General features: G+C 38.3%; 1 protein-coding gene across 1 annotated transcript; it reads right to left on the bottom strand.

Annotated features, from left to right (window-relative positions):
• Nucleotides 1-809: 809 nt before the first annotated feature.
• cabp1a (calcium binding protein 1a) lies at nucleotides 810-23,837 on the bottom strand (the record flags this gene model as incomplete). The annotated part of the gene is made up of 11 exons (XM_079383554.1): nucleotides 810-835; nucleotides 942-1,014; nucleotides 4,908-4,982; nucleotides 5,055-5,164; nucleotides 5,249-5,392; nucleotides 5,568-5,598; nucleotides 18,351-18,482; nucleotides 18,630-18,837; nucleotides 18,929-19,435; nucleotides 19,614-19,753; nucleotides 23,163-23,837. The coding sequence occupies 11 exons, from the start codon at nucleotides 23,835-23,837 to the stop codon at nucleotides 810-812; spliced, it is 2,121 nt and encodes a 706-aa protein (XP_079239680.1).

Raw genomic sequence — 23,837 nt, 5'->3', positions numbered from 1 at the left:
TTCACACAAACAGACATGAAGAGAATCAATTCAAATAAATAAATCTGTTTCTTAAGCTTATAGCGATCGGGTTTTGAATATTTGTAATATCTGGATATTGTGTATGGATTCAAATAAGCCTGTGTAGAGTGAAACTCCGTGCTCTTGAAATTAGTTTCCTGACAAGTATGTCATAACTAAAAATAGTGAATCAAACATTTCTAAACTTAGAAACCACTCTTAAAACTATAGAGGCTAAAGTTAACGCAACAAAATTTGGTTCCGTTTTAGTTCAGTCTTGCACAGTGGTTTATATTTGTTTTAAAGGCATGCACAGTGAATTAAAAACAGAAACAGGCAAATTGTTTGACAAAGACAAACAAATGGAGTTAGGTAGCTGAGCTTGACTTAAATAACATATTATCTGGAAGTCAATGCATTTACGCCATTACATTACTGCAAACAAAAGAAAAACTTTCAGACATCATTTTCTTCACCTACCTTATTACAAAGAGACACATATAACAGGGACAACACTTAATGTAATATTGCCATAATCAAGCATGGTCCTTCAAATATGCATGTAAAAAACATATATTGTTTGGTCTTGCATGGTTGAAAGTGCAGAGACTCGTGGCTACAGTATAAGTGTAATTTTTTTTTGTTTGTGTGATGTGTGCATGAGTTTTTTTCCTCAAAAAGTCCAGTTTTTATACCATGCATTGGCTCAGCAAGGCTTTTCTTGCAGTAGTCTGTCTGTCCGCTTTGACCAGCAGGAAGCAGTACAGCATCTCACTTTCTTCTGTTGGAGAAATATGAATGCTGCCCTCTCAGCGGGACACCATTCGCACAAACTCTAAAAGGGACAGACAGAAAAAAATACACAGACTTTAACTGAAAACTACTGTGCATCTGTATCCTGCTTTTGCTTTTTTATTATTATTATGTAGTGCTATTCTTACCTTCAAAATCTACATGGCCATCTCCATTTAAGTCGATGTCTCTCAGTATGTCCTCTAGGTCTCGATGACCAACCTAACAAAAACAGGAATGTGATGTTAACAATCAGGTAGTCTTGCACCTTCAGATTGACGGCTGAAGGTCTGGAATCCATGGCAGCTTTCATTGGCCAAGGCCCGTCCATGATGCCGTTTGACCGACATACCAAACAAGCAATCACAGTTCGTTCCGTTCAGCGTCATGTTTCGGGGCGTGGAAATGTCGCCACAATAACAGACCGGTGTGTAAAACTCTCGGACGTATTTTAAAGATTCTATGCCACAAACTTTAAATATTTCACATACTTCTGAAAATCCAGCATTTAGTTGATCCTGATAAGCGCTCATCATTACAGTTGTAGACAGGATGGCTTTCTTCTTTCATGAGGGGGTTTGATGTCACGGCATCTTTGTATCCAGACAGAACATTAAAGAACGCGACACAGGATTTTTCTCCTGGAAACCCTGTATAATTCAACCAAGCCGATGATGACTTCGTAACTCCTGAAGTGTTTCCACTTTTGTGTGCCATATGCATCAGACATTTAGCCAACGGTCTGTGGGCGTGACGTCTGAGGCTGAGACTAACAATCAGGTGACTGGAACCATTGAACCAAAAATGAAAATTCTGAAGCCCAAAATGTTTTACCGTATATGAAAGAATCATTCTAATGAGCCTACTCCTTTCTGGTTGATTTGCTTCAGAAATTCAAATGACTGATTCAGTTTTTTCCCCAAACAAATTTATTGTAACACTTCAATATATTGGTAACAGTGCACGAGTCATATGGACCTCTTTTATTTTTGGTTTTCAAACATGGTCATTTAGAAGATCCATTTTGGGTTCCTCGAACCTTTCAGTGAACATTTTATTTTAGTGTAAAGAACATTTAAAAAAATTAAAGAACCTTTTGTGGAATGGAAATGTTCCATGAATATTAAAGGTTCCACATTGAACCATTGATGCCAGTATCGAACCTTTATTTTTAAGAAAGTAGCAATTCAATAAATTCTAAAGCTAGGTATCACTGTAAAAATACTTATGGAATGGAAATCCTCCATGGATATTTAAGGCTGGTCATGGAACCACCAATGCCAGTGAAGAATCTTTATTTTTAGAAGTGTATGGAAAAGAATTATATGCCGAGTCATCAGAATTCTCCTTAGTAACAGCATTACAGGTTTCGGAAAACATAAGGGTGAATAATGGCCTTAATATACTTAAAGCAAAATAAAAAAATTAACTGGTGTGATGTCATTTCGAACAAAATCAGGCCAAAACGAAGTTCGTTTTGGAGTTCAAAACAGCTTGCCAAAGTGAACTTTCCAGAAATGTTTGTTCTGGCTGGTAAACACCACTGGTCCGTGGCAATTACTTAACCAGTTTTTACATGAGTAAAAAAATGAACACACTGGAGACCAGCTTTGTAGTATTAGATGTAATTCTAATTAAAAGCAACAATGACACTGTTGTTTTTTATGTTTAATACTGTAAAGCAATATTTTTTACATTAACTGTTCCCTCCTGGTGGAATGACCTGCCCAACTCAATTCGAGCACCTGTGCCATCTTCAAGAAACGGCTAAAACACATCTCTTCCATCTTTATTTGACCCTCTAACCCTAGCTTTCTCTATTCTTTTTCTATTCGATCTACTTGTTTTCTTTTTGGTGTATATATATATATATATATACATACACACAGTCCCCTCCATAAGTATTGGAACAGTTAAGACAAAATTGCTCTGTTGGCTGTGGAGTCAAGACATTTGCAAATATGATTAAAAGATGAATATAAGACAAAACTACAGAATGTCACATTTTATTATTAGCCGTTTCAACACATACATGTTTTACCAAACAAAAAGAACAGCATTTTTAGAGTTCATCCCACTCATTGATGTGAGCATAGGTATTGGGACAGTTGAACATAAGGCAGATATAAAAGATTAAAAGCTATTATTTAGTTGCAGATCCCTTGCGCTCAATCACAGCAGTGAGTCTGTGACCCATAGACATCACCAGACTCTTGGTCTCATCCTTTGAAATACTTTTCCCAGCCTTTAATGCAGCCAATTGCAATTGTTGCTTGTTTCGGGGAGTTTCTGCCTTTACTCTCCTCTTCTGCTGGTGAAATTCATGTTCAATCGGATTTAAATCTGGAGATTGACTTGGGCAATCAAAGACTTTCCATTTCTTTGCCCTTATAAATTCCTTGACTGCACTGGCAGGGTGTTTTGGGTCATTGTCCTGATGCAATATGAAGCACTTCCCAATGAATCTGATGGCATTTTCTTGAATATTGGTAGGCAATATGGTTTTGTACCCTTCCAAATTCATTCTTCTACTGGCATCATACATTAAGTCATCAGTAAAGATGAGAGGGCCTGTTCCAGAGACAGCATGCATGCCCATGCCATGACACCACCTCCACCATGCTTTACAGATGAGGCTGTACGCTTGGGATCATTGCAGTTCCTTTTTTTCTCCACATTTTTGCTTTCCCATCACTTAGATCAAAGTTCATCTTTGACTCATCGGTCTATAAACACAGTTACAAAACTCTTCTGGCTCACCTTTGTGCTTTTTTGCAAACTCTAATCTTGCCTTTGTATTTTTGGTGCTGGTCAGAGGTTTGCATCTTGCTGTGTAGCATCTGTAATTCTGTGTCAAAGTCTCCTGAGGACAGTAGATTGTGAGAGCATCACCCCAGCTTTCTGGAATTTGTTGGTGATTTTACAGACACATCTTTTAGGGTTCATTTTCACAGCTTTTATGATTTGTCTTTCATCAACTACTGTTGTTTTCTCAGCCGATCAGGTAGTTGTTGGTTGCTGGTGTCGCTGGTGGTTTCCAAACTCTTGATTTCTCCATACTCTTTGTTTTTGCTAGAGCTCTAATTGACTTCCTCTTTTCTTTTAGCATCCAAATTGCTTGTTTTTCTCTCAAAGTCAGCTCCCTCATCTTCATCCTGGTTTGTGTGTGTCATCATCGAATGCAAGATTCAGAAGACAGAAGTAATGGATATAACTGATACGACACATTCCCTGCTTTTAATATCTGAAGAATTAATGCAACAGGATACAGCTGATCACTTAGAAAGTGAGGCAACTGCTCCAATACTTATGCTCACATCAGATAGAGGGATGAAACTCTAAAAGTGTTGAATCACCCAATAATAAAATGTGACATTCTGTAGTTTTGTCTCATATTCATCTTTTAATCATATTTGTAAATGTCTTGACTCCACAGCGAACAGAGCAATTTTGTCTTTACTGTTCCAATACTTTTGGAGGGCACTGTATATATACATATACTATATTGCCAAAAATATTGGGTGACCCCCTTCTAATGAACATGTTTGGCTACGTTAGTAATTTCTATGAGTACAAATCTTAATGTTTAAGCATACAATGATATTCTAAGGAATTTTGTGCTTCTAATTTTATAGCAACAGTTTGGACAGAACCTTTTTCTAAATCAGGGCATTTAGTAATTACAGATGTTTAATTTTTGGTTGAACTATCCCTTTAATGCTGCAGTAAAACAGACAAATCTTTTCTTTTGTATTGTGCCGTACATTTGAGACAAATAACCAAAAATAATGTAGGGCAGTGTCTTGGTTTTATTCATAAGTTGTTGATTGGATGGAGGCAGAGCATAATTCAAGCTTCCAATCAACTGTAAAAAAGAGGCGACGTTTAAGCAGACAAAATGATTGGAGAAGTCCTGCACATGTCACCAGAGAAAAGTCTGTCATTTCACCAGAAGTTATAACATTTTGATTAAAGCATCATGATACTGCAATTTTAAAAAGTACGCATGGATGAATCACTCACAATAAGATCAATAACATGCATTTAGAAAATAGTAATGCCACTTTCATGTCACCTCTCAAGCACATTCTCACAAATGTAGCAAAAAAAATAACCTGTTGTCCCAGCAGCTTCCTCATAGCTTCCCTTAGCTCTCCTGTGCTTATTTCGCCATCTCCATTTGTGTCAAACTGGAATACATAATATATATTTTATATTTATTTTATATTTTTACATTACAATCTTTTTAACTCTCCACTCACCTCTTTGAAGGCGTTTCTCAGCTCTTTAATTCCGATCATGTCTGCTGTCTCTGCTAGGAGTTTAGGTCCCATCAACCCTACAAAGTCCTCGAAATCCACATGGCCACCTACTAAGAAAAACAAACTGATGTCAGTATTTCGTAATGAAAAGACATGGCTAATAAGATAATGGCTGTGCACACACAGAAGCTTACAGTTCATGTTGATTTGTTGGCTCAGTTCTATTAGTTCCATCTCGGTGGGCATGTAGCCCATAGTTCTCATGCAGTTCCCCAGGTCTTTACAGCTGATAAAGCCATCTTTATCTTTATCAAACTCCTTAAACGCTTCTCGTAACTCTTCACTCGTCAAGACAAACCAAACACATGAAAAAATAGGCTAAATGAATCATGAGGTCTAATGAAACAATCTAGGGATGTTTTTATTATTGTAGGTTCAGCTTATACAGGTTTGAAGAAGTTAAACAAACTATTAAATTTGAATAATCTAAAAACAACAGAATGAAAAACTTACCATCAATCTCCTCAGGTCTCAACTCTCGATTCTGTAACAAAAAAAATGAGGAAGAAATAGTCAAAACAACACCAGCAAAGGTCGTATTTTAAAGACATAATACCAAAAAAACTTAGTTCCTCACAAAAAAATACAGGCCATCCAGGAAATGTAGTTCTTCTGGAGATGGATCTATTACCAGAAAACCTTTAACCAATGGTGCATCCAAACCAGTCATAGTGGAGATTGTTTAGGCTTCTAGTCGTTCAGAGTCACTCAGTGTGTATTTAGGACTCGTTTTATAGTGTTAAGAAAGAGCAATAGCGCATTACAAAAAGGTGAGGTGGTCCTGGTCACATGGCAAAGGCATTTCTCCAGCGTCACAGCTAAGTGAACAAATCCCGGCAAGTGTGACCGAGAAAACAATCTGTCTTCACCTAACAGTGATAACCTTTAAAGGCGATGGAGTAAAGAGAGGGAGAAAGATGGAGAACAGAAGCTGTAGCATTCACCACAGGGGGACGAAAGGAGTATAAACATGCAGGCTTTATTGACGTAAGACCATGACATTCATGCACACACACATGCAAAAACATGCAACATAAATTGGAGACCAAAACAAAGGAGCAGCAATTTACGCAACGTAAATACATACGCCTACACGGCAGCATGCAGTATAAGAAAAGCTAAATTGCTTATGTAAGTAGCATCAAACATTGCGTGGCAAAGCCATACAGAAGCCTTCTTTTGAGGACTGTATTTACAGTAAAGCATCATTCACAACGTGCATGACATTGCAGTAGGTCTGTGTTAAATGTCCGTGCATTTGTTGAGTCTAAATTAGTGTTTGCACATTAATTCATTTGTTTAGCATATGCATAGCACATAGATGTATATTTAGGGTTAGTGACCTGGGAACCCATTTCACCCCCTTTACAATATTCATTTTGTGGTTTTAGAGCCCTTAGTATTCCTGTATTATGAACAGTGGAACAATAAAAATTGGCAAAAATGCAATAAATATATAAATAAAAACCTTGTGAAATAAAATAAAGTACAATACAATAAAGTATGTCATACAAATATTTTATACATTTGGCAGTGTGTGCAATTTAATTACCAGGAATTAAATTGCAAAAAAAAGTACGTTCTCTCAAGGTTTTTAATTGTAACAATTTTTTATTGTAATAAAATCACAATATTTACTAAATTAAAAATGCAATAAAATATTGTGAATTTTATTACAATTAAAAATAGCTATTTTCTATTTTAATGTCATTTATTGCTGTGGTGGCTAAGCTGAATTTTTAGCAGTCATTACTCCAGTTTTCAGTGTCACGTGATCTTTCAGAAATGATTCTAATATGCTGGTTTGCTGCTCAATAACCATTTCTTATCATTACGAATGTTGAAAACAGTTGCTTCGTAATTATTTTTGAAAACTGTGATGCATATTTTTTTCAGGATTCTCTGATGAATAGAAAGTTCATAAGAATAGCATTTTTTAAAGACTTTACTGTCACTTTTAAGCAATTTTATGCATCATTGGTGAAAAAAAAGGTATTATATTTTTGCCTATGACAAAAAAAAAAGTATGTTGTTACCCAAAATATATGATATTAATGACTGGTGAGACACATATACATTAAAGGGTTAAAATACTTGCAATGATATACGTATTTTATGTATTATATGTATATACTTTTTATTAAGAGAACCTGGTTTTCTGGTCATTTAATTTTAGATACAATATGTCTGTGCTTTGATTCCATGTCCCAGAAAGCCATGTCTCTGTATAGCTCAAAAATATATTATAAGGCCATTGCCCCAAAAATGTCCCTCCTTCCTTTGTCTCTATGTGTAAAAACTCTTGAACACTTCTACACCTTTGCAACACTTTTTTTTCAGGCTCTTAAACATGTTCTATAAAGATGACAGATACTTTGTGTTGTGTTAAGCAGATGTCACTGTTATTCACTTCAGAGAATAGCTCATCGGGAGCTTATAACAGCCTCACTGACAGAAACACCTTGTTAATGAGGTTCCTAGAAACATTTAAGAGGAATATGTTCATATAAGCCCACAAACCACAACAATAAGAATATGTTAACATCTAATTCAGCATTATTCTTGCTTTTCTCTGCATTGGGTGTCACAAAACCATCCATTAAGAACACAACGTCAAGTCTGTATCCATTTCAACATTGCCCTTAACCATAACACAAACGCATGAACTCACAAAGCATTGCTTATGTTATGCCTATTCACACAGCCGTATGTGCTGAATGTCACAGAGAAAGGGCTGTATGTCTATGTGTGAATTTGTATGTGTGTGAAAGACAGATAGAGAAAGAAAGCATTCCCATTAATAAAAATAAGCAATCCAGCCAACATTTTCCATTCATTCATCATAACAGTTTACTGAACACATTGTGTAGACTGGCTCTTCAGATCTATACACTCTCACAGCGACTATAAACAGAGAGGAAGGTAAAGCGAGAGTGAGATAGAGACAATAAAAACACCAAAGACATTATCTGGTTTAATAGCACTGGGAAACAAGGTCATTCAGCTAATGCACTCAGTCTCACTGTGTAAGCCGCAATGGGATATATTTATAGTTATTGCAGTTTGGGAAAAATAAGTCAGAAAAGTGTTTTCTCAAAAAACAGCTCATAGATTAGAGAGAAATACTATATTACTAACATGAATTACTGCATATAAAAAATAAGTATTTAAGTTATGAATCTAGTCATCTTTAGATTTAGTTTATTACACTGTAAAAAGTGATAACCTGCAATTGTTACCCTAAAGAGATATTTTAATCTGATGTTAACAATATAAATAAGCTTTGTTGTCATAATTTAATGTATTTAGGTTATTAAATTATATTTTCATTTGTATTAAACCGGTTAATTTACATATTACCATTTATGTCTGCTGAGTGCACTTATTTTATTACTATTTTTAAATAAAATAAAATAAATACATGTAATAAATTAAAATACAATTATTTCTATTTAATCATTTTATTATTAGTTATACTCTTTAAAAAAGTTCCAAAAGAGTTTTTTAAACACTACAGCCATAGAAGAACCATTTTGAGGTCCTTGAGTCAAAATTTTCATATGCGGGGTTTTTTTTGTGTGTGTGTTGTCATCCTTTCCATCAAAATGCTTGCTATGGATGAACCAAGTATGCAAATGAGAATAACTGGGACACCTTTCAAAATGCAAATTCACTCCCGTCCTTTGTTTTACGAGCAAAATGAAGGCTTCCACAATCATTATGTCGTGTTAGTCAGCATTCATGGAGGCTTTGAGATTATTCAAAGATTTCCCTGAAAGCCTGATTTCATACAAAGACTGTACACCCAGATTGTACAAAAATATGATGTGATGGTCTTTACTGATAAAGCTAAAACTAGGTCACTCAGTGAACTGTAGCAACAGAAAAATGGGAAACAAGAAAATGGGGCTTGGATCTCAAACATATTGGGAGAAAACATCATGGAACAAGATCATTTTTAAACTATTTGGTAAAAATGTTTCTTCTGGAAGTGTAGAAATCCTTAAATAGGGTAATGAAGAGCTTTTTCTGTAAATTCATTGTTGCATCAATTTGATTAATCTTATATGCACAAATGAAAGGCAGTGGTTTAAGATAAATTAATTATAATATATAACAATAAAAAGCTAAAGCTCTGCAAAAAGGTTAGAGGAAGGTGTACATTTGAAACTGTCTGAGTGTGTGTTTAGAGGACGGAAGGAGAGTGGGTCTCATTCAGACATGCATATTACCATTCTCACAGCTGGAGGCCTGGTTTCTAATCCAAACAATCATTTATACAGACAGCTAAAAATACCACACACACGTAACTTCAGATTGTGCACACTTTGTTTCAGCCCTGCATTGACAGCCTTCATTGTATTACTTGTGTTTTTTGAAGTACCTTATAGATCTGTGATTCTCTGCTGGTTTTCTTTCCACTTAACATAGCATGGGCTTAAAGGAAAACTGACAATACATTTTGTAGATGGTTTCTAAGTGTCATTCTCTCAGCTGTAGATCCATCAATACAGATTTTGTATTACTGATACACTACAGAAGAGGAGATTTGTGTCAGGGTTTGGCAAGGGAGGACCCAGATGCAGAGTGAACGAGGCAACAGAGTTTGTTAACAACAATGGGTACACAAAAGGACGAGGCAGGCAGACAGTCCACACAATGGGGCAGGGCACACGACCGGAGAAGAGGGGTCGCTCCAGACTCTGAGGCAAACGGGGACTAGGTAGAAGCTCAAGGAACCCCAGACTTGGCCCTGAGGATGATAACTCTTGAAGCCCCAAATGTCAGTCAGGTAAGAAGAATCAGTGACTAGGGAGGACTCAGGGATCAGAGCAGGAAGCCACACGACAGACAAGACAAGACAACAGTATGGACAAGAGATAGACACCAATCAAAAGTAAAAACTTGCCAACTATGACTGGGGCGGAAACAAGAAATAAAAGTGAAAAGGAAAAACAAAACTAATAAAATAAATACTAGAAATGATAAGCTGGAACTTATGAAACCAAAGGGATAACAAAAGGAAAAGGCTAGGAATAAAACGTTTCGAACTACAAACAAAAAGAAGAACTAAAACAAGACTGGAACTGGACTATAGACTAAACACAAGAACAAAAAATAAAAACTAGAATATAACAAGAGGAGAAAAAACAAAACTAGATAGGATACAAAAAAACTGAATAGGTAGCTCCAACAAGACTAATAATACTAGCTGGGAGCAAGCACATTCAACATACACAAATCAAACCAGCAAAGACAATAGGGATGAGCACCATATAAAGGAGCAGAGCACATGAGGATCAGGTGGACACAATCAAGTAAACGAGGACTAGACTAGGGCTGTATCCGAAATCGCCCCCTATACCCTCATTCACTATTCCCTACATTAGTCCACTCATACAGTTCACTTGAAGGAGTGAATGAAAACGAGTGAGTGAACTCGGACACTGAGTGCACCGGAAGGACTGCCGCTTTTACATAGTTTGCTTGCTGTTTAATAATCATTTGAAACCGGCAGGTCCAGTAGTGAGATTGAAGGATTTATCTTGAACTCTGTCACGGAAATTATGTATAAACCCTAATAGTCAATTTACAATTAATTTTTATGTGTGTTGTATTACGCTGTATTATGCCGTGGACGAGCGCTTCTAAAATGAATGAATGGATGATTCAGCTGCGGGTGCCATCTTCTGGTGAGACACGGGAATTCATTCGGTGCGCGACTCTCACAGTGCATTCTGGGTCATCTCTAGCCTTGAGTGTACATCGGTTGTACACTCATTTTTGCGGTGCATTGTGGGATTGAATGAGTGCACTCGAGAACATCCACTATGGTGGTATATAGTGCACTATTTGAGGGCATCGGGGGGCGATTTCGGATACAGCCTAGGACTAAACAAGGGGGCGGGATAACTGGAAACAAGGAGGCAGGACAAAGGGAGCACATGGCCAACACAAACAAAGACACAACCATGTGCTAAGGCACAAGACAAACAAAGAAACATAGACAAGACAGACAAAGCTGACACAGCTGTCAGGACAAGACCCTGACAATTTGGTCCTGGAAAGTCCCATAAAACTGGAACTCAAACTCACAACCACCGAGAAGCAGAACCAATTTTTAGCTGCTTTATTTTTGGTTACACAATAATAGAATATGACAATATGGTAAAACTTTAGTATAGGGACCAATTCTCTCTATTAAAGTTCTTTATTAGCATGCCTATTATTACCATTTATAATGTTTATTAATTTTAGCACATATTCTACATCCCTAAACATAGCCTAATAATTACCATACTAACTATTAATAAGTGAAAGTGAAGTGAAAAAAGCAGCAAATTAGGAATTTATTGATGTAAAAGTCATAGATAATGACGTGTAGTGACATTATCATAGATAATGACTGGTTAAGTGTCTTATCCACTGCGCCATCACCACCCCCATTATCACCACCCCCATAGATAATGGGGGTGGTGATGGCGCAGTGGATAAGACACATGCCTTTGGTGTGAGAGACCCGGGTTCGAATCCACTGAGAGACACCAATGTGTCCCTGAGCAAGACACTTAACCCCTAGTTGCTCCAGAGGTGTGCAACCTCTGACATATATAGCAATTGTAAGTCGCTTTGGATAAAAGAATAAATGAATAAATGTAAATGTAGATAATGTTGAGAATTGGACTTAAAATAAAAATAAAATAAAGTGTGACTGACAATAGAAATGTCATATGTATTATGAATATAAACTTAAGTGGTTATCCAAACAATTCATTAAATAGGATACTTCACTTGTGAATATTGGTGCATTAAAGTCCTCTTGGAATAACACAGAGACCGGGTTGCTTGGAAAGTTTGTATTTCAGTAATTACAACATCAGGTGGGTTTTAGCCACGTTTTCTGCCATTAAATACCATTTTTAAGTCTACATACATGAATAAAGAATGCGCATCAGGTGTGTTTTTAGTACTTTTTTATTTAATTTATGAAGCTGCTAATTGATTGGTTATAATAATAAAATATTATTGTAATGTAAGTAAATAATAATTAATTTCACAAATGTATCGTTAATACAGACATTGTGTCCAACATGTTTTATCACTGACACTCCCCCAACCGTTCATGTTCATACAAAAATACAATCTCTCCAGCATGACTCAACCAAATGGTGCCATTTATTGGTAAAAGAGTAAATATTAGAACAATATATTGGTCAAACCAACTCTATTTCTATTTTTGGCAACCAAATTAGTAACCATTCAAAATGGTCAGCAAACTCAGCACAATCCTTGCTGTAAGTCAACCTGTTTTTAATGAAGTCTGCATGGTTTCTATGTTCTTTGATCTTGAATAGTTGTACTGACTGTTTCTTATCATTCCATTTGTGAACCCACACTGTTAATAAAGAACAAAGATTATTGGAGTATATTGGAGTATGTTCCTTTACAAGAAAATGTATTATTTCTACTTCAAAAATTTGTTTAAGAATTCATTGTGTTACTTGCTGTTTCTTTGTAATTATTTGCATTTTTTTAAGTAGAAAGAAATGTTTTCTGTAAAATGTACTCCAATAAACCCTATTTTATTTTATTTGTATTTTTTCAGTGTAGCAGAACAGACCCACAGCTCATTTTTGAGATGCAACCCACCAATTGAGAACTACTGTAACTAACTAAATACCATGGTACATAAATATGGTAATCATTCATTAGGCCTATATATCAAAGTACCATCTGAGTACACAAGTTGCATTATTGCAGGTTGTTATTGTGCAACTTGTCCTTTACCCCGGTGTCCTGGCCAAATTCCCTCCACTGGCCCTTGTCTATCATGGCCTCCTAATAATCCCCATACACTTGATTGGCTCTATGACTCTCTCTCCTCTCCACCTGTAGCTGGTGTGTGGTGAGCGCACTGGCGCCGTTGTACTGTGGCTGCCGTCGCATCATCCAAGTGGATGCTGCACACTGGTGGTGGTTGAGGAGAGAGCCCCCCACATGATTGTAAAACGCTTTGGGTGTACAGCAATACACAATAAAGCGCTATATAAATGCATCATTCATTCATTCATTCTTTATTGTGAGCCTAAAACTATTCATAAACCTTTCAGAAATGTCATAGCCATGCTTTTATATGACATCAAAGTTTTTTGAGTGGATGCAGAGGCCAATTAATGATGCTTCTGTTTATGTTGCTCGGTTATCTGTGACACACAGATAAATGTTATTTTCTGGCTCTTGTTTTGTTCCTTACGAATCTCTTTCTCTCACACACACGTGCATCTTTTTATCTGTCATCTTCCATCCATCTCTATTTTCCCCTCGTTTTTCTCCATGAGATGATTCATCCCGAGAAACAGATTCAGGGGCAGAAGCCCTTCTCTGCCTCTTCTCCTCTGATATGTTGGTTTTATTTATCCCTCCATCCCCTTTTCAAGCTCGCTGTGAACTTCAGTGTGCAACCTACTTTTAACTGTCACCTCTCATCCTGTCAGCAGACACAGTCACAAGATTAACATGCACTCAAACACACACCCCACCCACTGCAATACAATGCATATTATCACACAATATCTTTCATAATCCTTGAATGTACACCTGTTTCCACCTTTACACAAACAAAAATACACATAAAGCAGTTCCTAAAGTCATAATACTATGCATTATTGTAACAGGATAAGACTTGGGAAAGAGGGTTACTTTAAAGCACTGATTTCCAAGCAAGGGGCCCTTAAGCAGTTTCTAGGGGGTATTTGTTGGAAGTGAAACAATATTGACTATAATATCCTTTTGTTATGAAAGGATATTTGAGCCTCACAGATGGGGCTGACAAAGATTTAAAGGTTGGGAAACACTGTTTTAAAGAGCATATGCTCTAAAATAAGACATGAGAGAAGAATTAAAATGGTGATAGAGACCTGTGAAAGTGTGAAGAGATGAAGGTGTTTAATTAATCTATAAACACGTTTTGACTGAGAGAATGAGCTAATTTATCACTGTAAGTTAACTAATGATGTACGATCAATACACAATAGGTGAACCTAAAGAGATGCCAACATAATAATCTGATAAAGTTTAAAGTTGACATGACATGAAAATTAATTTTTCATTTTTTGGAGCTGTATTTCTTAATCAAAATGTTGAAAAATTGTGAAGTGACAGGTTACGTGTGCTGGACTTCTTTAATCATTATAGCCCTCTTAAACCCTTTCTTAGAATCATCTGCAAGCTTGCATTCAGAACTGCCTCCATATGTCCAATAAGTTAATTGCTAATAAGCCACTAGTTAATAGTGAGAATTGGTTAAGTGTTACCAAGATTTCTGGCGCCATATTCAACTCTTTTCAAATTATTTCTTCACTTTACCCAAACTTAATGTTAACATGATAAACTGAATGAAAAGTCTGTCATAATTATAAAAGAGTTTGCATATTTACAGCAAATACGTGCTTATTCCAGCATCTCAGGCTATAGACAAGGAAACACTCTAGATGGATGGAATCATAGAATTTTTAATATTATATAAATCAAAATAGCCTGCAAAAATGTAATTTTTTATAATTTGTTGTACATTCATACATACACGCCGGCTACAATATTGACACTAGATCCATTCAATTTCCTTCGTCTTTTCATCTTCACACCCTCACTCTCAAGTATCTGGTTCTTGATCTCCCAGAAGAGCATGGCAAGGTCATTGTAACCTCAAAAAACACATCAGTAAGAAAAAGGAAGGAAGGGCGTGTTTGACAGTAGACACAAAATCATATCGGAGGAACGACACCGATGCACAAAGAGGTGTGAGACTAAAAATAGCACTAAAGAGAAGTGGAGACCATATCTGGTTTAATATCTACAAGATTTATGGAGGGAAAGAGTTGCATTGTCATCCAAGGACATTTTTGTCAGTCTTATTTCAACACACCGTCAAGGCAAGTGTTGGGAATTTAGACAGACCGATAGGGAATGTGTCACCCCTGTGATCTGAAGCCTATTACGCTGCATTTCTGGTAAATTGTGTTTACACACACACCCAGCGAGAGAGCTCACTGATTCATACAGCGTCTGAGGCTGACAGCCTAAACAACATATTAGCAAACAGAAGGTTTCTCCCAGTAATGTGAGATTCCTCCATGAATGCCAATGAAATCCTCCAACATTTTAGACTTGAATGATGCAGTATAGGTAATAATGGTGACTTTAAGTTAACTAGGTAGCAAATTAGGTTATAAAACCCTGTATAATGATTGTATTTAGGGGCTTCGAAAAGAAAAAAACAGAGGCAAATGTAAATGGACCATCATAGTATAAACAATGGCAGATGGAGGGTTACAGTGAGAATCACTCTGACCTTGAAGGCAAATATAATTGGTCTCATTTGCCCATGTTTTCTAACTAGCTGCCAGTTAATTTTACCCTTTAATCTAACAAGTGGTGCTTTTTACTATTTGTACATTGAGAATAGCTCTGACCATGAAGCTGGGTATAATTAATGGGTTTGATCTGGTTTATGTTTATGACTAACCCTCCTGTTCATTTCCACCCTCATTAACATGGATTCTAAAATGTAGTGATATGTCAGTTTTAAAAGCTTCCTGTATAGAAATAATAGTACAACCCACATTAGTGTAGCTGCAAATTAATGTGTGTGTTTGTGTGTGTTGTTTTCGAACCACAGCGCAGCATCAAAGTCATTGTGGCGGTGCCATCAGACAGCTTTTAATCATTTATACACAGAATCTCACAGAATCGGATATGCCTAAAAAATATTTGCATTTCACAAACAGACATTGTATTCTTTATCTATTCAAGCCTTTCAATGTCTAAAGCAACAAAGGAGCACCCTCCCGCCCGGAGCTCATCCTTCCAGCCAAGACTCCTTTATTATTAATGCAATTGATTTTCAAAGTTCTGTGAAACGTGTACCGAAGGCAAGCTTCCACAACGTTCTAGACATCCAATCCTCCGAGGAGCATATTTAATCAGTGGCAGCTCACAGCTGTTTACTGTCAGGAAGTATTCGATCAGGAATAAAACTCTGGGACACATTGTGAATAGAAATTAATATTCATTTTGATAATATTCCTTATCATAAATTCATTAATTAAAAAACATCTTTATAGTCAATTAAATGTGCAGATTGTCAGTCCTCTTTCGTGTCTGTCATGTGTTCCCACCTCTTGTGACCATATTTGGTTTGTTTCCTGTCCTTGTTTAGTGTAGTTATTAGTTAATTCAGTTAAACTTTATCTCGATAGTCCACTTTAGACATTCTACTAACTATAAGTAACTTTGTAACTACATGTCAACTACATGTCAACTAATTCTCATTAACTTGCAACTACATGTCTACTAACTCTCAGTAGGGTAGGTTTAGGTTTAGTAGAATAAGTTGACATTTACTTGCAAAGTTTCTGATAGTCGGTATGTTGTATGTTGGAGTGGTTAGAAGATAATAAGCAGACAGTCTACTAATACTCTAATGACTGCTAGTTGACATGTAGTTGCAAAGTTACTTACTGTTAGTAGAATGTCTAAAGTGGACTATCGAAATAAAGTGTTACCGTTAATTCTTGTCCAGTGGTGTTTGTCTCATTATCTATGATTATCCATCCTGTGTATTTATAGTCCTGTCTGTTCAGTTTGATTTCGTCTGGTCTACTTGTTACTCCCCGGTGTTCCTGTCTGTGTCTACCTTGCCTTGCCTTGCCTGGATTTATTAAAGACTGTTAAAGATTATTATTTTGAGTTTATCCTCGTCTCCGTGTTCCTGGTTCATCCTTGCTGTGTGCACCGTGACAGAAGACCAGACCACAACAGTAAGTGACGGCCCTTTTCACTGTTTTGTTTTGTTCATTTTTTTAAGTTTTTATTTGTTCCTGTGTCTGTCTGTCCCGCGGCAAGGAAGTCGCGGCTCGTCATCCTGCCATAGCCCACTGCAAGTCGGAGTGGGAGTTCGACCGGATCGCCGCGAGTGCTGCGAGTCCGCTGGCCGCGAGCCCTCCAGACTCTCCCAAGCCCACCGCTCACCTAAGTCCGCCGTCTGGGGCTCCCTCAAGTCCACCATCCATGGGGAAAGCCAACCTGCCTTCCACGGCTCCCTCAAGTCACGCCGCCATCCGCGGCTCCCTCCAGTCCGCCTGAAGTTAATGTGGCAAGCCCGCCTGGAGTGCATGTGGCAAGCCCGCCGCTGACTCCAGTTCCCTAGTTCCGGCCAGGAGTGCCGTTTTAAGTCTTGTCTTGTCCTCAGGAACAGTTTTAATTTGCCATGTCTGTTGGTCTTGTCCATGGAGACTCGTCTGGGGCAGGTGGCTCCCCTAGCAACAGACTCCTGGGCGGATCCGCCCTCAAGTCGGAGGCTCCCCTGTACTGTCAGACTCTGTTCGGTCATTCGCCCAGAATATGCCCCGCCTCCGGACCACGTGCTGTCATTTTGCGGACTCATTACGGACACTGCGCGGATTCTCCATCTGAACAAGGTTTTTTTTTTTTTTTTTACCAGCGGTGCCGTCTCAGTCAGAGAAATCCTCCTCAGAGTGGAGAAGCTGAGGCTGGCCAGGTTGAAGAGGACTGAACACTGTAAGAATACTGTTTAAATATGCTTTATTTGTACAGTTGGCATCAGGGCCGAAGTGGGATCCATTTTCAGCCCAGGAGTGTAATGCTCAAGACCAGCCCACCACCTATCCCCATCCAACCCCCTCCCACCGTGGTGGAATCTGGATAAATGAAGTGACAGATCTGTTCTTACTATCCTGTTATATTTATTTTTGACATGTTTCAATAAAAAATATGAATAATGTAAATATGGCCATAAATATCAATAACAAATCACATACCGAGTTTTCTGCAACAAAGAGTCCAACTGTTACATTATGAAAAAATGGTTTGCATTCAAACAAAAATAAAGTAGTGCAGTAAGAAATATACTTTTTGCACTATTGTTTTTTTTTATATCCATGTCAATTTAATAAATAAAATAATGAAATAAATTATATGAAACATTTCTGCTACAAAACATACAACTATAACATTATAAAAAAAAAGGTAAATTCAAAATTGAAAGGTGCCAAGCAGTCATCAATAACTAAATGGAAAATCAGTAAGCATCTCGAAAGAAATGCCTTCTACCATTCTTCACAAGTTTTGGTTTACACTCAGAACTGAAAATGGCAAAGCCTTACAGCATTAACAACCGCCTAAGCAGTGCACTGGTTTCTGCAACTTGTTTATTACTGTCTCATTGTCTATAGACATGAGGATTTCCTTTTCTGTGCCCATGAATGCCTCTAATTTCTCTTGAGACATTGAGCTTCTTAACCTGTTCTTAACAAATTTCAGTATTGAGAAGCTTCTCTCACAGGCGATCTGAGTGATTGAGATTGTCAACAGAAACTTATATGCCAAACCAATTACATGGTAGGCATCAGTGAGAAAGTTGTACTGTGAGAGGATGAGCTACACACAAATGGCACAGTTTTTGCAGCAGGAACAGGTCCTGTTCTCCAGCTCTACCTCTGGTTCCATAAACAATGGTCCACCTGTATCCTCCTCACCTCCTACAAGCATCTCACTACCTGTCCTTACAAAGTAACCCTCCAGAGGGGACTTCTTCAGTCTCTCCCACTGGAATGCCAAGCCAGACAGCTCAGCATGCAATGTGCCAACAGTTGCTCTATCATCAAATTTAAGCAGACACTTGCTGATTTCTTGGAGTGCTGACCTAGGGAGCCCATTTGCCTTAATTTTGCCAAAGTGTTTAGGGTCAAGACAGGCAAAATCTGAGAAAAGTTCTGCATTTCTATGTATGCTACCTGCCACAGTGTCCAGAATTGTGCACATTGACCTCAAAGCCAGCATCTGGTGATGCTAGAGGGTTGTCTTCTGAAAGCTCTTCTGGTATTTTTTTCTTTTTTCGAACCCGTTTCTCTGGAAGTGCAGTCTGCACTTCTATCTCAATGCTATCCTCCTCTTGCAGCTTTTGATTGGCCCAACCCACAAACTCATCAGCTGCTACTTTCACTCCCTCAAAGTCTCTGATAAATTTGGTGCTCCCAAATTTATCAGAGAATTTAACACTCCCCTCAACCAGGTGCTGAGCTGCTAGAATATCCATACCCTTTATCTGCAGGTACTTGGAGAGGGGGGATGTATGCTCAAAAATTCGGAGAAAGGTTTGAGCAGTGAGGATTGTTTCATACTTTAGAAGGGCTTCAATGTATCCCTTTGCTTTGACCCTCACTGTTGGCTTCATACTTGTATCTTCCTCAATAGAGGAGAGAGTCAGCAGCAGGTCAACATACAGTGCATCCTGAGGTTTACTAAAACACCCAAAGACCTTAGTGAGAGCCTAGTCCTTAGCCAACCACCTGGTTTCCCCTATTGGGCACAGTCTTCTGTGACGTTTGTCATTACTGGTCTCTTCCCACCTCTGCATACGCTTATACGATTCTCTGAGAAAAACTGCAACATCGTTAAGCAATGAAAAGAGAGCTGTACTTTCTACAACACTTCCTGTTGTGTCTGCCAGTGCCAGATTCAGAATATGTGAATAACACCAGACATGAATCTGTGTAGAGACTGCTCTGAGAGAAATGCAGAGAACCCTTGATATTGTCCCTGCATGTTAGCTGCACCATCTGTGGAGTTGCCCACACATGTGCCAATGTCAAGACAGAGCTTGTGTAATGTCTGTTTGAGCATCTCTGTGAAATATTGTCCTGTTGATGCTTCACAGTCTACCACAGCAACCAATCGTTCATGGATGGCATCTGTAACATATCTCAAAATTACTGCACATTGGTCTTTTGAGGTTATATCTTGGGTGGTATCTATTTGGACTGAAAACATGCCTGCCATAGCATTAATGGCTTCGGTTTGTCTCCATGGCAACGACCTGGGACACGCGCTTGTGTAGAGGAAGAGAGAGCGTGCGCGCGCGCTCTGACAACAGAAAACGTCACATTTTAATGTTAAATTCAAATCTAGTGTTATTAGCTTAGTTATCAGTCACACAGTAACTTAAACACATATACGTTATTCTGTGTATGTAAAAAACAACAGGCGAGTCTGCCGGCCCAATTTATGAGCGGGGCAGAGCAGCCCACCGGGAATTCTCCCGGTTCTCCCGATGGCCACTCCGGGCCTAGTTGGCATTAACATTAACTTAACCTTAATAAAATGGTTAATTGCTTTGTTGTCATTTTTAATTCTGATATTGCTTTGTGGAAGGTCGAATTACGTTAGCTCTTCAGCATATTAGCATTATCATAGACTGAGTAATAACAGGCCCGTTTAGACGGGACCTCCTTTTTGTGAGACAGGGTAATTTTTCACCCCTCTTCAGGAATAACTGCAGGTGATATTATGCTATATTTTTCATTGAAATGTAGTTCTGGAATATTAGCTCAAGTATATTTGTTTATATATATTTTGACAAATATATTCCCCACCTGTAATGTGGTTTCAAATAATTTATGAAATTAAAAAAAAAAAAAAAAAAACTACGACTGTGTGTGTGTGTGTGCTCTTTACAGCTCATTCAAGTGCTCCAGGCTGGTTTTTGATTCTTCTTCATCCTTCAATGTTCTGCTTCATCTTTAAAAGTAAGAGTAAATAGAGTTTTGAACTTGATTTAGCCAACTATTTTGTCAAATTCTGACAATGATCCACACTACAGCTTTTACATGGAACAAATGTGCAATGTCAAAAGATTCATATCAATAGAGAATAGGAATGTGTTGTCACAATGGCAATGCATTCTGGGAATTTAGGACACAGGGGCTACAGCAGAGACTGGATATGAATGTAGACGTTGTACGTTATTTTGTTTATTATTTTAATTAAGATCGTGTTGGAGTGGTTAAGACTTCCTGTATCATCAATTGCCATAGCCCTTCTCACAGCCGAGTGAAAAAAGAAGCTTTTTCCGTGATAGAAAGCTGAAAAAGCAGAGGTATTTCATGCAGACATAGTCAAGGGCTATGGCAATTAATGATACAGTAAGAGTTAATCATTCCAACGCGATCTGTTGAGTTTTATATAAACGTAAAATATTATAAAAATGTCCACATTCACTACAGAACGCAGATGAAAATTAAACTGAAATTCAGTATGGTAAACTAAAATAAAATGTAGCCTTATAATTCATATCTGGAGATTTATGTTATAGATGCAGTGATTTGCATTAAACTGAGCGCTCTCACCTCAAAGAAGAAAAATCATGTATGGAAAAGCTATCTGCTGCAGCTTGTTGATCCCTGGCCACTTGTTTGTACGTATTAAGCATATTCGTTTATTTTTCTACTTTTACACCCTACATTTAACAGTAATCTTTGCTATGAGATGTCATGAAATTTGTATGAAAATGTGCTTGTGTGAATACAGGTGCTGTGAGAAAGTCAACACGATACTCATTACTTATTTCAATGTTTTTGTCTCACTCTTGTCCTAAGGTTATCATACTCAGCTGGATGCTGTCTGTATCCAGACCAGATGATGGACCTGCACCCGGAGATTACCACAACGCAGCCCTGAATGTCAGAAAAGACCACGACAAGTGAACATCACAACTGGACAGACATCAGCCCAGATCCTCAGAAAAAGACCACGAGAAACAGACAAGTCCTCTGCACAGACCCCTACAGCCAGCAGTAAACGTGTCAGGCCAGGAGCTGCTAGGACCAAGATGCAATTTTATGCTTACAGTCACTGTTAACCCAGTCATCCACTGCTGGCTAAACAGCAGCCCTGCTGGACAGACTGCAGCTTCTCCTCTGACCAAATGACAGCGTGACGTGTCCTGATCTTCCAGCAGTAGCAACTGGATGAAATAATCTGAATAACATCAGTCCACAATCTCACTAGTGATGCAGTCTGAAATCATAATCACACCATCCTTGTTCATTTAGCCAGAGGAGAGCTGAACTGACTGCTCCTGGTTTCTCCCAAGGTGTTTTTTCTTCGTTTAAGTCACCTGTTGGAGTTTGGGTTCCACTGCCACCTCTGGATTGCTTGGCTGGGGTTTAAAAGACACTGAATACTGATTTCATTGTATTACATAATGACACAACTTGAACTGAATTGTTGGATTATGATATCACTGTTTTCTCCAGAGCTGCTTTATGCCGAATCGACTTTGTTTCATAATGTATTAATTTTGCAACATTTTTACTGGTATTGAGTTTTATTAAATCAACATCAAGCTGACACAAAGTGAATAATGAAACTTTTATATGCTATAAAATTCCTTATAGCTGAATTGAGCTAATTCATTCGTAAAGATGAACTTTTACCAAGTTATCGAACTGAATTTTCTTTTTAGAGGTAAAGTTTTTCATTAAATAAAACTAATGTTTTTGTACAATTTGTGGTTGCATTTTATTTATCTTCATGTAATACCTACATTTTATATAGTGTTTCATTGTTATTGGCCAAGAAAATGCTCATTCAAGAAGAAAAATTCCAGAGGCACTTAGAGGATTTCACATTTGAAGTCTTCATATGCATATGAAAAAACAGCACCAGCTAAAAAAACTAAATTGATAAATATGTTTGAAACTTTATGATTAATCTTGCCCTCTTTTGATTTACTTGATTTTATCCGTTTTCTAGACAAATGGCATTGTCTGTTCACCATTTTGAATTCTATTGAAAACTTTTTTAATGGTTAATTAAATTTTCAACAAATTTGGGTCTGATAATGTTTAGACCATGCTGGGCAAAATCAAAAGCTTTTTGATAGACTCAACTGTTCATGAAACTTTTATCAAGCGTTCTCTTCTAGAAACGAGAATTTACACAAACTTTTTTGTCATTAAAGCACAATGCTCAATAGCATATAAACTTGGTGAGTGAACTGTATACGTTTGTGTTGCACGTAATTTTACCTTAATTTTACAAGCCTTCCTAAAATTACGACTGTCTACTGACTCGTAGCATAAAGTTTATGTCATTGACGTGTTTGATTGACCCCATAAAAGCAGCTTACAGCTATTTAAATGAGACCCATTATAAAACTGGTTTTGTCAGCGTGTCTTCAGGCCTTACCTGTCCAAACACTGAGCTGAGGAACGGCCGCAGGTTTAAGTCCGCTTCAGAAGATGCTGCGCTGGACCTCCTCGATCTGCGGGAGGAGCGGCTGGAGGAAGCGGGCACCGGCGAGGATGAGGCGGTGGAGGCTGGACGCGCCTCTCTGCTCGATGAAGACCCAGGTCGAGCCAGTTTAGGTGACTCAAAAAACAGAGCCGTTTCGTCCCTGGACTCGGAGAAAGACTGAGTTCTTGTGGGCATGCGAGCGGCGTGAGAGTGCTTGGGTCGGGGCTCCTGAGGCAGGTCGTCCCGGGTGGACCGGTTGCGGTGATGGTGGCGGTTGTGGTGATGATGGTGATGATGATGATGGTGGTGTCGTCTGGTTGTCTTGCGCTCTCTTTCATCTGGAAGCTCCGACAGGTCCTCCTGAATGTGAGCCGTGGAAAGAGCGTGTCCATGGGAGTGGGAGTGTTGTGGGTGGCTCTTCTCTGCGCTATTCCGGGTACCGACCAGTGAGGGGTGACAAAGGGGTCTCCGTGAGCTCGCATCGCAATCCGCCGTCTCCGCTCCAGATGCCGCCGCCGCGGAGCGCTGATGGTGCATCCGCCGGGCCCCGGGATGATCGCTCCTGGCATGTGCGGAGGATCTCAGTAAGGAGGACGTCGATTCGCTTTTGGGGAGCGTGAAACTCAT

Source organism: Barbus barbus (genome assembly GCF_936440315.1).
Source record: "Barbus barbus genome assembly, chromosome: 28".
NCBI lineage: Eukaryota > Metazoa > Chordata > Actinopteri > Cypriniformes > Cyprinidae > Barbus > Barbus barbus.
Note: the sequence above shows the minus strand (reverse complement) of the source record. Positions and strands in the feature narration are given on the sequence as shown.